Below are 13,772 nucleotides of genomic sequence, written 5' to 3' on the forward strand. Positions count from 1 at the left end.
TGCTGTGTGTTTCCATCCCATCATTAATGTGATTTGAAGAGAAGTAATAAAATGAGCTCTAACATGGAAAGTAAGCGTTTCCGGACACATGTCCACGTAACAATTTTCTTTCTTTGTGTGTGAGGAATGTTTCCTGAAAGTTTAGCCGTACCTTTTTATAACACCCTGTAGATTTTCAGAAGTATTTTGATGCCATACTATAGAAGCAGCTAGTAATTAAACATGTTTATGGAATATCGTCTCAGTTATGCAACTGGATTTGTGATTTCCTGTCAGAGAGATCACAATTCTTAGTAAATGACAATTCTTAGTATCTGACAGAAAGTCATTGAGTAAAACAGAAGTGATTTCTGGCATTCCCCGAGGTACTGTTATAGGCCCTTTGCTGTTCCTTACCTATATAAACAACTTTGTGGGGGGGGGGGGGGGGATATGAGCAGCTGCCTTAGATTTTTTGCAGATGATGCTGTTGTTAACTCATCAGCAGCTCAAAACCAATTGCAAAACAATTTACAAAAGACATCTGTATGGTGCAAAAATTGGCAGTTTGACATTAAATAATAAGTAGTGTGAGATCATCCACATAAGTGCTAAAATGAATCCATTGAACTTCAGTTATACGATAGATCAATCAGATCTAAAGGCCGTAAATTCAACTATATACCTAAAAGAACACGTAGAAAATGTTGTTTGGGCAGGTGAATGAAAGACTATGTTTTATTGGCAGAACATGTAGAAGGTGAAACAAATCTTTTAAAGAGACGAAGTACTAGTGGCGTACTGCTGCAAGGTGTGAGATCCTTACTAGATAGAATTAACACAGTACGTTGAGGAAGTTCAAAGAAGGGAAGCACATGTTATGAAAAAATAGGGGAGAGGGATTACAGACATGATACAAGATTTGAGGTGGGCATCATTAAAACGAAGTGTTTTCTTGTTGCAGCGGGATGTTCTCATGAAATTTCAATCACCAGCTTTCTCCTCCGAATGTGAAAGTATTTTGTTGACACTGACCTACAAAGGGAGAAATGATCATCATAATAAAATAAGGGAAATCGGAGCTTACACAGAAATGTATAGAATTTTATGTTTTCCATGCACCTTCCCAAAGTGGAATAATAGAGAATTATTGTGAATGTGGTACAATGAATTCTCTGCCAGGCACTTAAGTGGGATTTGCAGAGTAGTCATGTAGATGTAGATGAATGCTCTAATAATTTGTGATACCTCGGCATGCCACTTATGATTAGTAATGTTTAAAAAATCAGCCACTTATGGTTCTTAATATTTAAAAAAAAAAATAACTAGAGGCAGAATGCTTTCTGTGTGTTACAGACCAGTGAGTTAGAGCTGTGCCAACAAGCCTGTTCTCAACTGCTTGAAACAGACCCTGACAATGAGTCAGCCACAGTTATGATGGCAGATTTAGCATTCCGGCGTGTTGATTTTGACACTGCTGCTATGCACTTTCGTCAACTGCTTGCACAGCAGCCTACATATTGGACAGCCCTTGCCCGTCTTGTAGAGGTGTCACGACGAACAGCAACACTTCCTGAAGCTGAACCTTTCCTTGAAAGAGCAACTGCGGCTTGCCAGCGACCTGGTAAGCTTTTACTAAGCATTTATGAATTGTTGTGATATATATTGCTTAATATTTCTGACTAATGTTAGTGTATATTTATTTCTTCTTCAAGCTATTTTCCATCTCCTAATTACCAATGGTGAAAGAGTACTTTGCTCACTTCCTTGGTGACACATGGTAACAAAACCAAGAACAGCAACAATGTTTTTGATGAACATCATGATCATGGTGTAAATCTCAAGGCAGTAAATACTGGCAATGAAAGTCAGTGTTTTATGTTTATTGCATTTGTTTTCTGGGTCATTTTATAAAATACCCTTTGCTGCTGATGTTGTCTACATGTTGATGTTACCAAGGCATGAAACACATTTTGTCAAATCTCATTATGATCACTTATAAAGGAACAATGTTCCACTGCTGGTGAGGTCACTGGAAATGGACTGTAAGCTCAGGTAGTGCACATAAATAAAGGGACTTAGCTTTGTCCTTTTCAGTCAAGCTGCTTCATTTACCTTAAATGACTAGGGAAACCAAGGGTCTCTCTCTTTCTCTCTCTCTCTGTTTGTGTGTGTGTGTTTTAGATTCATGGTCATGTTTCACAAATTCTGAAATACCATCATTCTTTCTCCTTGTATAAATCTGATAACGGTTGTAAAGCTGAAAATGTTTTCCTATTTAAGTAAATTAAAATCTGTGAAATCTATAATTTTAGTAACCACATTTTGGCAACACAAGCTGGAACGATCCATTGAATTAGGCCATTATTAATCCAGGATAGATTGGCAACACAACTTTGACAAGCAAGTACCGTAGATAACCACTTGAACTATATCTATTCACCAATTTCAAAGCAATACTATGTCCAAGAGTGAATCCATACATAAAAGTCACAAACTCAATTTATAGTGACTACATCCAACTGGAAAATAACCAGTATGCAAAGTAAAATCACAGTAACTGCCTACTGACTGTGGTGGCTGTTTATCCAACATGGGGACTAGTGACACAGTGTTGTTGATTTGCCATTAGTGTCTCTGTCGAGGTCCTCTAGATTGTAATCTAATGGTGTTTGCCTGGGATAAAAGATTTCCTGTGGATTTACTGGAAAAAATGAATGTAAACTCATATAACTCACCGATCATTGTACCAGCTATATATGATTAAACTCATGGAGAGATTGCATCCACATGGGTCCAGCATCCTCTCTTGTGTGGCCAGAATAGTCTATCAACTCAAGCTTAGTCAGCAGCCATCTAATGAAATGAAAATATTAAAACAAGTCCCAGCATGCATTGTCAGCATCTAGGGCACCCACCATATTGTATCTAAATGATTTCAGATACGGCAGAATGACCATTCTATGGGAAATTGGTTTGCCATGCCATGACATTTCAGCCCATAAAGGTCATGCTGCTACAATAGTGATGCTTGTGTATGGAATTGGGGCTACTGTGGGATCATATGCACAATGGCAACACAGAATGATCTCCATCTTATTTGCTTGGCTGTAACAGACCACACATCATCATCATACTGCATCCATACAGCATCAGTGCCATCCGGCATTGCTGCTGGAGCCCTGCCCTCCTTGGCAGTTTGATGCTATCCTCTGAAGCTGAACTGATGACTTCCATTGTTCGGAAATCACAAATGCCACAGACTGCAATAGGCATGTTAATGCCATTGCTGGTGTGCTGAGTGACAGAAAGTAATGTTTTTGGTTGAGTACTCCTTTATCTTGTCATCTGCTAATGACTGCTTATGTATCAGATATTACTGTTCTGCTGGTAATCTGGCAACACATTTCGTTGAGCTGGGTTGTGAGCTAACTTTATGTTTCATGATTTTGGGTGGTGTTGGATACAACATACCGTCTGATATCTTCATATCTGACCAGCAACCAATGCATCAAAGAGGTTTTAGAGTTCAAGGTCGTACCACTTCATCAGGCTGCTCCACACACCTTATTTTGACGTGGTATCCACATCTCTTTATGAATACACAAGCCTTCTGTGAATAAAGATTGATGATGTTAGTGCTTCCCTGGGCTGTAAGTGCACCTGATGTGCCACCCTTTGAACATTCCTGAGTCATGCTTTATGGACAATTCATCGTGACACTCCAACTACTACTGTTGATACTTTATGGACCCGTGTACAAACTTCATTGATGGAGGTTCCTCAGGAACTATACACATTCTCTTTGATTCTATATCATAGCATTTAAAAGCATTGGCCACAGTGTGTTAGGCCTATATATCATACTGGATTCTCAAAGTCAGAGATCATACGTAGTTCTGTAACCATAATCATTTGTATACTGCAGTTTAGTTAATCTCTGGTACTGGGTTCATTTTGCCTATACACATTGTTCTTGTGTTTTCACAAATGCTAATGTGTTTATGTTAGTAATGGACAGTGAAGTTAATTTGATGTTGTAAAACATATCAGTTAATTGTCTTCTGGAACAGGCAAGATAAGCTTAAGGAGTACCATATTGGCCCCGATAATAAGCCGCCATGACATATAAACTGCCCCCCTAAATTATGAGGAATAAATTTAGAAAAAATATTTTGTGTGAAAATAAGCCACACACTGAATGAGAAGAGAAAAATTACAAGAAATTTATTTTTATTTACTAGTAAAACATAGGTAACGAATCTCTAATGTATGATGCAACACATTGGCACCTAACATACTGGTAGCATATTTTGTCTTGTTTACTCTTATCACTATGGGTACCAGTATTCACTTCGTAACTCCCACTCCCATAATTTTCATCATTCTCTTCCCTCAGTACGTCATCTTTGCTGCCATCCAATGCATTTGATAGGCAGCATGGATTCTGTTGATATGGAGGACCATAAAGCAAGAATCCGTTCATACGGAATGGTGATTGATGGCCCTTAATCTTATCAGACGGTGTAAAGAGATGGCCATCTTCCAGGAGCCAATCTGAATACATTTTTCGGTGGTTGCTCTTAAACGGCTTACATATGGCCATATCTAGCACATGTGTTTATGAAGTCTCTCTTTTTTTTCCAGCAAGTGTATCTTCTGCTTCAGCAGTTAGAAGTCCCTTCAAAGCATCCAAAACTAGCATGACTGTCTTAGCAAGCAAGCAGTGCCCCAGATCGGTAATTCAAAACAGTGGACCACCATTAAGTTTTCATTGTTGTATATTAAAATGCTTTGTTGCCAGTTTTGGGTACAGATGCTAGTTGTGTTGTTGCAAATGAGCATTAATGTTATACAGCAAGGACATGTAAAAAGATTAGGTACCAATTGTAAGCTACATCCTAACATTTGGGCCAAATGGCATTATGCTTGAAATTTTATTATCAATATTTATCTTTCAAATTTTAATTTTTATGTTTCTTTATTAATAACATTTTATTGCTTATTGACTGTCAGTTTTTGTTGTCAGTGCTCTGTAGTGATTGAGGGCATACACTTGTTTTATAATTTCAGACCAAGAAGCTGGATTATGTTACTGTCGAGGACTGTTTGAGTGGTATTCTGGTAATCATAATGCTGCTCTTCGGTTCTTTAATGGAGCTCGTCATGATGCTGAATGGGGAAGACAAGCTCTTTACAACATGATAGAGATTTGTTTGGACCAGAGTGATGATGCAGGTGGCAATGGACAGTATGAAGATGATTCAGGAGGAAACTCAAGACTGATGGCACTGACAACAGCTGAGAGGTTAATATTTTCATTTCAATATAATATCTCTAGGTCTAGCATAGTGACTTTTGACCAGTCATCAAAACATCATGGGTCCCCAGTTCGATACTGGGCACTTCTTGAATCATGAATGAAAATCACTAGCTATGGAAAAATCACTAGCTATTGCAGCTGAAGACTTCCAGTATAAGGAGTCTCTCTTGTTCTGGCAACAGCCTTGTCAAAAAAGGCTGAGGAAAGGACAGAGTTTCAGGACAGTGTTTTGCTCTAAAAGGGGGAATATTCAGCTTTGATCAGTGGCATTAGGATACAGAAAGCTATGGAAACCATTGCATTAAAACACACAATGTGCATCCACCTCTTCATTGGCAAAGATTATGGATAAGCCTACTTTCAGATTTCAGTGAGGAGGTAACTATGGAATATCCAATCAAATGGCAACATTCAGCAAGTTGGAGTATGGAATGTCAGAAGTTTGGAAATAGTAGGGAAATTAGAATATCTGAAAAGGAAACACAAAGGGGTCAATCCATACCAAGTGGTCCAGGAAAAAAATAATTGGTTGCTTGACCATCTCAGAAAAATTTTATATTTGCTGTGTGAACTCCCCAATGTTTAGTAGTCACAAAATAAAAAAAGACCCTTTTTTTTATTATTTGGAAATGATATGATCTTACACTTCAGTAAGTTGTATGAATGGGGTACAAAACAATGAAAAGATCAAGTGCCTTTAATCTTCTGACAAGTGTAGTACCTTGTTCCAGGCCGCACGCGTTTTTTCGTATTTGCAAGCATCTACACAACTATTCAGTAGTGGATTGTCCTAAGCCTTTTAGATAAAATGCATTTAGTTCAACATACTCTGGGCTACAAATTAACATCATTATCACTTAGCTGAATGTATTCTTTAATATATTTTTATTAGCTCAAAGTTATCAGCCACAAATTAAAAAAACTAAATTTTTGAAAAGTAGTTTTCCAAAGAAAGATTAATTTCTAAGCTTTAATATTTTTTCTGCTATTACACTGTATAGTACAGTTACTTTTTATAATCAATGGTGAGCAGCTTACGTTAGAAGAAACTATTTTAAAAAATTGATTTTTTTATTTTTCCGTTTTGTGGCCTGCAATATCTTTGTTGAGGGACCAGATAAAAATCTGAAAATTTCACAGTTAATAGACCTTTATGATATCAAACTTCAGTATAAATTTCAACTTTGAGATTCAATTGGAAATTATGGAAAAAAATTACTAATGTGAGTCAAAAATATGTTTTTTAACATATGTGATATCTAGGCTTATGGAATAAAATATATCAATTACAGTATATAATTTAATAATATCTATGATTACTTACTTTTTTATTGAAAATAATCCTACTAATTACATTATATTGTTCTCTTGTTATTTGTTTTTAGTACATCGCTCATTGAACTTTTGAGAAATTTGTTCACTCATTTTGGTTGTTAGATTATAAGATTGCCCAATCACAGTTGTAAATTCCATGGGAGACTTCCTTAGTAACATTTGTAAGTGGCATCCAAACTTGACCCTTCTCAATTTTTTTTTGAAAGATGTCCTTGGTCCTGGAGAGTGATAAAATACAACATGTAAATCTTGGTTTTGACAGTCAATATTATCAACTTTGCCAATCCACCACTGTTCATCATAAACACAAACCACTATGTCTTTATTTTGAAGAACCAGTTGTACAAGTTTTCCACACTGATGAAGTTCACTATCAGGTGAAGTTGATGTGATCTTACACTTCAGTAAGTTGTGTGAATGGGGTACAAAACAATGAAAAGATCGAGTGCCTTTAATCTTCTGACAAGTGTAGTACCTTTCCTTCAAGACACTATCATAAACTCCTTGCATTTACTCACATTGTACCAAAACATAGGTAATTCCTTTGATACGTTTTTTACAGAATTCAAATATTTCATGAGGTGTTATGGCATGATTGTCATCGGTCTGCTGCAGACTTGCTTTTATGACAGCTCGCTTTGTTGTACCCCCGACACCATCACCATTCTACATCAAACCCAAAATCTTCTTTATGAAAGGAGATGTTAATAAATTTTTATTTGTTTTTATATTGACTTGATGCCCCATCCAAAAAGTAAATCAGTTTTTTTATGGAAGGGGGGTGCTGTTTAATGTAGTTTGTTAATTTTAGTTGAAAAATGTGCACTGCTGTATTGTCGTGTTCAAGGTAGTCACTTATGACACAAAAGCTGTAACTCATTAGTTTATCTTCATCTATATAATAGAATACAAATGGATGAACTGTGGCCTGTTTGTTTACCCAGTGGTGCCCTTGTACTTAATTTTGAACAACAAAGGAATAATTTTCCGAAAAGTCAGCAAGAACTAAACATTCATCAGCTGCCAAGGTTTGCTTTTTGTCTTTCAAAAGTTTACTTTGAGCTTTTGCAATAAAATGATGCATTTTCAGATTTTCAAGGTTAGCCACCAACACTTCAAAAAACTCTTCTTGTGATTTTATGACTGTCACCATTTCAGTTCTGTCTTGTGTCACCCATTGTTTGTATTTTATATTTGTAGGCATCAAATCATCTTCTTCGGATTCTTCAAATATGTCAAGTAACGCTTGTTTGCCTGGACAGTCTTCACATTTTTCCTTGATCATACAATTGTAATTGTCAATATTGGATACCATAACTTAGAAAAGATCTTTATAGTCAGTTCTAAGATTGGCCGCATCTATCATCAACTTTATGATCTGATGATGCAAACAATCACAAACATTATGGGTGCCAGATGCTCTTGCAACAATACAGCATCTTGGTCTCAACTTGCAAAACTTTGATCTTCCAATTTTAATGTCAGGATTTTCTTTTTAAATTCAGTGAATAGTTCATTTAAATTACACAATATTAACCTTTTTTGTCTTTGAATCTTAGAACCATTTTCTTTCACAGAAACACAGTCTTTTTTTGTCAGATGTCAAATGGCTGTTATTGTCATCATCATAATACTTAATAACTTTATTGATTGTGCTTTCATCTACCAGATTAGATGCTCTCTTCTTTTGTAATGCTGGTGAAATTCCCTGTTCTTTTACCAATTGCCTTGTTAACTTAGCAAGATGTTCTGACACATTAAACTCATCACCAACTTTTGCTCGACTCCAAGAATTCGGCAGTAAACTAATGATCTTAATTTTATCCTCTTTGTTTGAAGTACTGCATTTAGTTTTTAGTTTTTCTATCAAATCATCATATTCGGTTGGTGAAGTTTCAGAACTTCCATCTGTTTTAGTACAAATTGTATTTTGAAATGAAACTTCCAATTCTTTTTGACTTTAGCTGCTACTTTCTCAATTTTTGTATTCAAGGCACTTGGTCTTTTATCTTGACTTAGTTTTCTAATTTTACTAGCAGGTGATACACCCAGGATTTCACAAGCTGTATATATATTTTTTAATGGTTGCTGATAAGTCAAAAAATTCTGTATCTGAGGTTTCACTATCCGTTCTCTTGTGAATTACAAATATCTTAGCATAACATTTGGACACAAAGATTTTCCTGGTATGAGATTGACAAAAGGGCTTTTATTTTTAGAATAATGATCAAATGTTATTTCTTGCAGGCCTTTTGTTATAGGTTTCTTATGTTTCTCAAAAGGGTCTATGCAAGACTAACCAAAAAGGTGACGAAAATTTTTTAAGTATTTCATTTCATGGTACTTGCATGTTGATTTGATCTCTGGGCCTACTCTTAAGTAAAATGACACTTTTTCTTCTTCACTGTAATCTTCGATTAAAGTAATGTCTTTAGGGTACACTCCATACACACTTTAATGACATGCTTCATTAATAATAACACCAACAGAACACTGAGACATCATTTTTCAACTGTACACTTCAAGAACTTCTAAATAAGTGTGAGTAGACAATTCTTGGTGTAAGGGGGAAGACAACAATCAGACTTGTACAGGCTTGAGATGCAATTGTTAGCCTGCTGAAACAATTACCACAGCATTGTTTTGACAAATAAGTGTTAGCTAGTGTAATGTGGTGTGTTACATTATGCAATTGGTATACTTTATTTGATTAGCCTACCAGGTATGTTAAAAAACGTATTTTTGACTCAATTTACACTGAAGTTTGATATCATAAAGGTTTATTAACTGTGAAATTTTCAGATTTTTATCTGGTCCCCAAACAAAGATATTGCAGGCCACAAAATGGAAAAATAAAAAAAATACTTTTTTTTAAATAGTGTATTTTTTTAAATGTAAGCTGCTCACCATTGATTATAAAAAGTAACTGTACTATACAGTGTAATAGCAGAAAAAATATTAAAGCTTAGAAATTAATCTTTCTTTGGAAAACTACTGTTCAAAAATTTAGTTTTTTTAATTTGTCGCTGATAACTTTGAGCTAATAAAAATATATTAAAGAATACATTCAGCTAAGTGATTAATTTGTAGCCCAGAGTGTGTTGAACTAAATGCATTCTATCTGAAAGGCTTAGGACAATCCACTACTGAATAATTGTAAAAGATGTAGATGCTTGCAAATATGGAAAAACGCATGCTGCCTGGAACAAATATGGCCACAATTTTAAAATAATAAACAATAATTTTTTAAAAAAATACTTTCGTGACTACTAAACATTGGGGAATTCACCTAGCAAATATAAATTTTTTCTGAGATGGTCAAGCAAGCAGGGGTGGACCCACTTGGTATGGATCGACCCAAAGACTCAAGCATGATATAGTGTAGATCACTGAAGTGGTTTAACAGGTGCAGGATTCATTATGGATAGGAAGATAGGAAAGAGAGAGTGAGTTTTACCTGTTCAGTATCTTCCTGTACTCTCTGTGCCTCTCAGTTTTCTGCTTGTGATGTCGGCACATGTATCTGAGCTCCTGCTGTTGATGTTGGTTCACTGTCAATTGCGATGAGAACAACCCATGATGGGTAAGAGCTCTCATCAGAATCAACAGCAAACTGACACCAACAATAGCTCAGATACACAGGCTGACAACACAAGCAGAAGATGATCAGGTAGAGAGAGTATATGAGGATATTGAATAAGTAATTCAGTACATAAAATGAGATGAAACTCTAGTAAACATGAGGGACTTGAGTTAGTAATATGGGAAGAAAGAGCTATGGGAAAATATGTACTTGGTAGTAGGAATGAGAAAAGAGAAAGATTGATAAGAGTTCCGCATTAATTCCAGCAGATATACTTTGGAAAGTCCCAGAGAGATAGGAAGATTCTGGTTTTATTACATTATGGTCAGACAGAGATTCCGAAATCAGACACTAGATGCCCAGGACCAAATAGGGACCTGAATCATAATTTAGTAATACTGAAGAGTAGACTGAAGTTTAAGACAGTTGCCCAGAAGAATGAGTGTGGAACGTAGAAGTATGAAGGGATGAAGAGACGAGTTTGAAGTTCTTTAGGGCTGTAGATACCGTGATAATGAATATCAAAATAGGTATCCCAGTTGAAGAGGAATGGACTTCTGTAGAAGGGCAATCACTAAAGTTGGACAGCCAAACATATGTACAAGGAAGAAAACTGTGAAGAAACCTTGGGTAACAGAAGAAATACTTCATTTGGTAGATGAAAAGAAGAAGTATAAAATGTAGAAGGAAAGACAGGCATATACCAGTAGAAGCCACTTAGGAATGGAATAAATGGGAAGTGTAAGGAAGTCAAGGCAAAATGGTTACAAGAAAAATGTGAAAAGGAAAAAGAAACAGTTGTCAGAAAGCCCAATTCATCATATACAAAAGGCAAAACAGCTTTTGGTAAATCAGAAGAAAGGTCATCAATATTAAGAGTGCAGTGGGAATTCCATTGTTAAAAGTAGAGGAGTGAGTGGATAGGTGGAAGAGTGTGTTGAATGCCTGTAGGAGGGGGAGGACTTTTCTGATGACTTGATAAAAGAAGAAATAGAGTCAATGTGGAAGACATAGGGGATTAATTGAATTGAATTGAATTGAATTTTATTTGATCCTGTAAGATTACATTGTGTACAGTAAATGTACGTGTAATATAGGACATGTCAAAGTATTAACATTCTTTATCACTTATTTTTCCACACCTTTAGCTTACATTTTTTCATCACTGATAATGAGTAACAATATATACAAATTTAATGGCATAAGTATTCTGCAACACTGTAAAACTCTTTTTCAATGACATAGTCTTTAAGTTTCTTTGGAAAGTCATTATGAAGTACACTATCCTGCAGGTTTTTGGGCAGACTTCTTAGTAGTCTGATACCAGAGTACTGGGGTCCTTTTTCTAGCATTGCCAGTCAGTGGGGTATGCTCCGTACTTCATTTTTCTTTCTTGTATTGTGGGTGTGTACACTAGCATTTGTAATGCAGTCCTCACTACCTTTTGTTATGTACATTATTGTTTTGTATATATACAACGATGAAAAAGTTAAGATACCTAAATTCTTGAAACAGTTTCTGCATGGTTCAGAGGTCTTTCTTCTTAAAATGGTCCTAATTGCTTTTTTTTGTAATGTGAACACTCGTTTTGTCTCTTGTTTGTTTGAGTTTCCCCACACAGTCACTCCATACTGTAAGTATGGTTCGAAAAGTCCATGATACACTGTACACAGAAGGTTTTTGTCTGAATACTGTGATAGCTGCATCATTAAGAATATGACAGAGCTCAGTTTCTTACAGACATTATTAATATGTTTTTTCCATTTCAGGTCATTATCCACAAGAATACCTAAGAATCTAGCAGATTCTACTTCTTCCAGCCTTGTTCCATCAACCTCTAAATCCATGTCTACAACCTTTTCCTTGTTTTTAAGTTTTAAGTTTTTAAGTTTAAGTTTTTAAGTTTTAAAGTCAGAGTTTAACAGAGTTTTGAATGACTTGAGACTAAGTAAGACACGAGGGAAAGACAAAATTCCTTCACAATTTCGAAAATTATTGGGTAAATTGGCAACTATAAGACTATTGGAGTTGATGTGCAGAATCTATGAGACTGGAGACATAGTGTCAGACTTTTGGAAAAATATCACCCACACAATTCCAAGACTTCCAGAGCAGGTAAGTGCAAGAACTTTGCACAATCAACTGAACAGCCCTTACATCTAAGCTGCTGACAGGGCTAATATACTGAAGAATGGAAAAGAAATTTAAGTATCTGTTAGATGACAATTAGTTTGGCTTTATAAAAGGTAGAGGCACCAGAGAAGCAGTTCTGATTGGTAATGAAAACAAGAAGTTGGAAAAATTAAGACACATTCCCAAGATTTGGTGACATAGTAAAAACATGTGACAAATGATGCAAAATGCTCAAAATACTGAGAAATGTGGGAGGAAGCCACAGGGGAAGACAGGTAATATTCAGTATGTACAAGACCCAGAGGGAACAATAACACTGGAGAACCGAGAACAAAGGGCTTGGATTAAGGAGGGTGTAAGACAGGAATACAGTCTTTTACCCCCTACTATTCAATCTGTACATTGAAGAAGGGATGATAGAATTAAAAGAAAGATTCAAGACTGAGATTAATATTCAGGATGCAATGACACCCCCTACTATTCAATCTGTACATTGAAGAAGGGATGATAGAATTAAAAGAAAGATTCAAGACTGAGATTAATATTCAGGATGCAATGACACCAATGATTAGATTCAGGAATAACAGTGGTATTCTTAGTGAAAGTGAAGAAGGAATACAGACCTGTTGATTGGAGTGAACAGTCTGTTGAGTACAGAATATGGATTGGGAGTAAACTGAAGAAAGACAAAAGTAATGAGGAGTAACAAAAATGAGAGAATAGTGAGAAACTTAACATCAAAATTGGTGATCACAGAGTAGATGAAGTGAAGGAATTCTGCCAACGTGTAAGCAACATAAAACATGGAAGATGAAGCAAGAAGGGAATGAAAAGTAGATCGGAACAGGTAAAGAGTGCATTCCGTTTAAAAGAAATCTGCTGGTATCGAACGTCAGCTTTAAATTGAGGAAGAAATTTAGCAACTTCCTGGCAACAATGTTTGGTTAGTATCTGGATTAGTGCAGCTTTTTTCATTACTCTGTTAATTTGTTTAATCCATATAAATCACTAAATTAATAGAACAAACAATTCATGGTTCTTGCAAAGATATTTTTTGGCCTGCAAAAGGGCACAGCTGGTGATTTCATTACCACTTTATACCCATCCAACTTCAAGGACTATTTGCAATCTGTGAGAAAGGGAATCTTGTGAGGAAGATAATAGATCCTGTCATTTTCTGCCACCTCCTCTCAGGCAGCTTGGGTAATGTTCCAAACGTAATCATTGCTTCTTGGTGCAGGGTCAAGCCAATTTTCTTGCATGGTGTGTTTTGTCTCTGCCCATACATTATCAATAGGGCTGTGGTTTGGAGCATTAGCTGGGGACAATAGCGATTTGTAGGAAAGTATCATGATTGACACTGTGCTCAGCAAACGCTAATCTGTCTCTCCTTCCAAGCTGTATATTTGCTGAGTAGTC

General features: G+C 36.0%; 1 protein-coding gene across 1 annotated transcript in view; it reads left to right on the forward strand.

Annotated features, from left to right (window-relative positions):
• LOC126195257 (tetratricopeptide repeat protein 21B-like) overlaps positions 1–13,772 on the forward strand; it is a 269,874-nt gene that overhangs the window by 213,697 nt on the left and 42,405 nt on the right. Inside the window, exons 15-16 of the mRNA XM_049933782.1 lie at positions 1,336–1,603; positions 5,053–5,287. Of these exons, the coding sequence (XP_049789739.1) occupies positions 1,336–1,603; positions 5,053–5,287 (503 nt within the window). The remainder of the gene's footprint in view (positions 1–1,335; positions 1,604–5,052; positions 5,288–13,772) is intronic.

Source organism: Schistocerca nitens, chromosome 7 (genome assembly GCF_023898315.1).
Source record: "Schistocerca nitens isolate TAMUIC-IGC-003100 chromosome 7, iqSchNite1.1, whole genome shotgun sequence".
Classification (NCBI taxonomy): Eukaryota; Metazoa; Arthropoda; class Insecta; order Orthoptera; family Acrididae; genus Schistocerca; species Schistocerca nitens.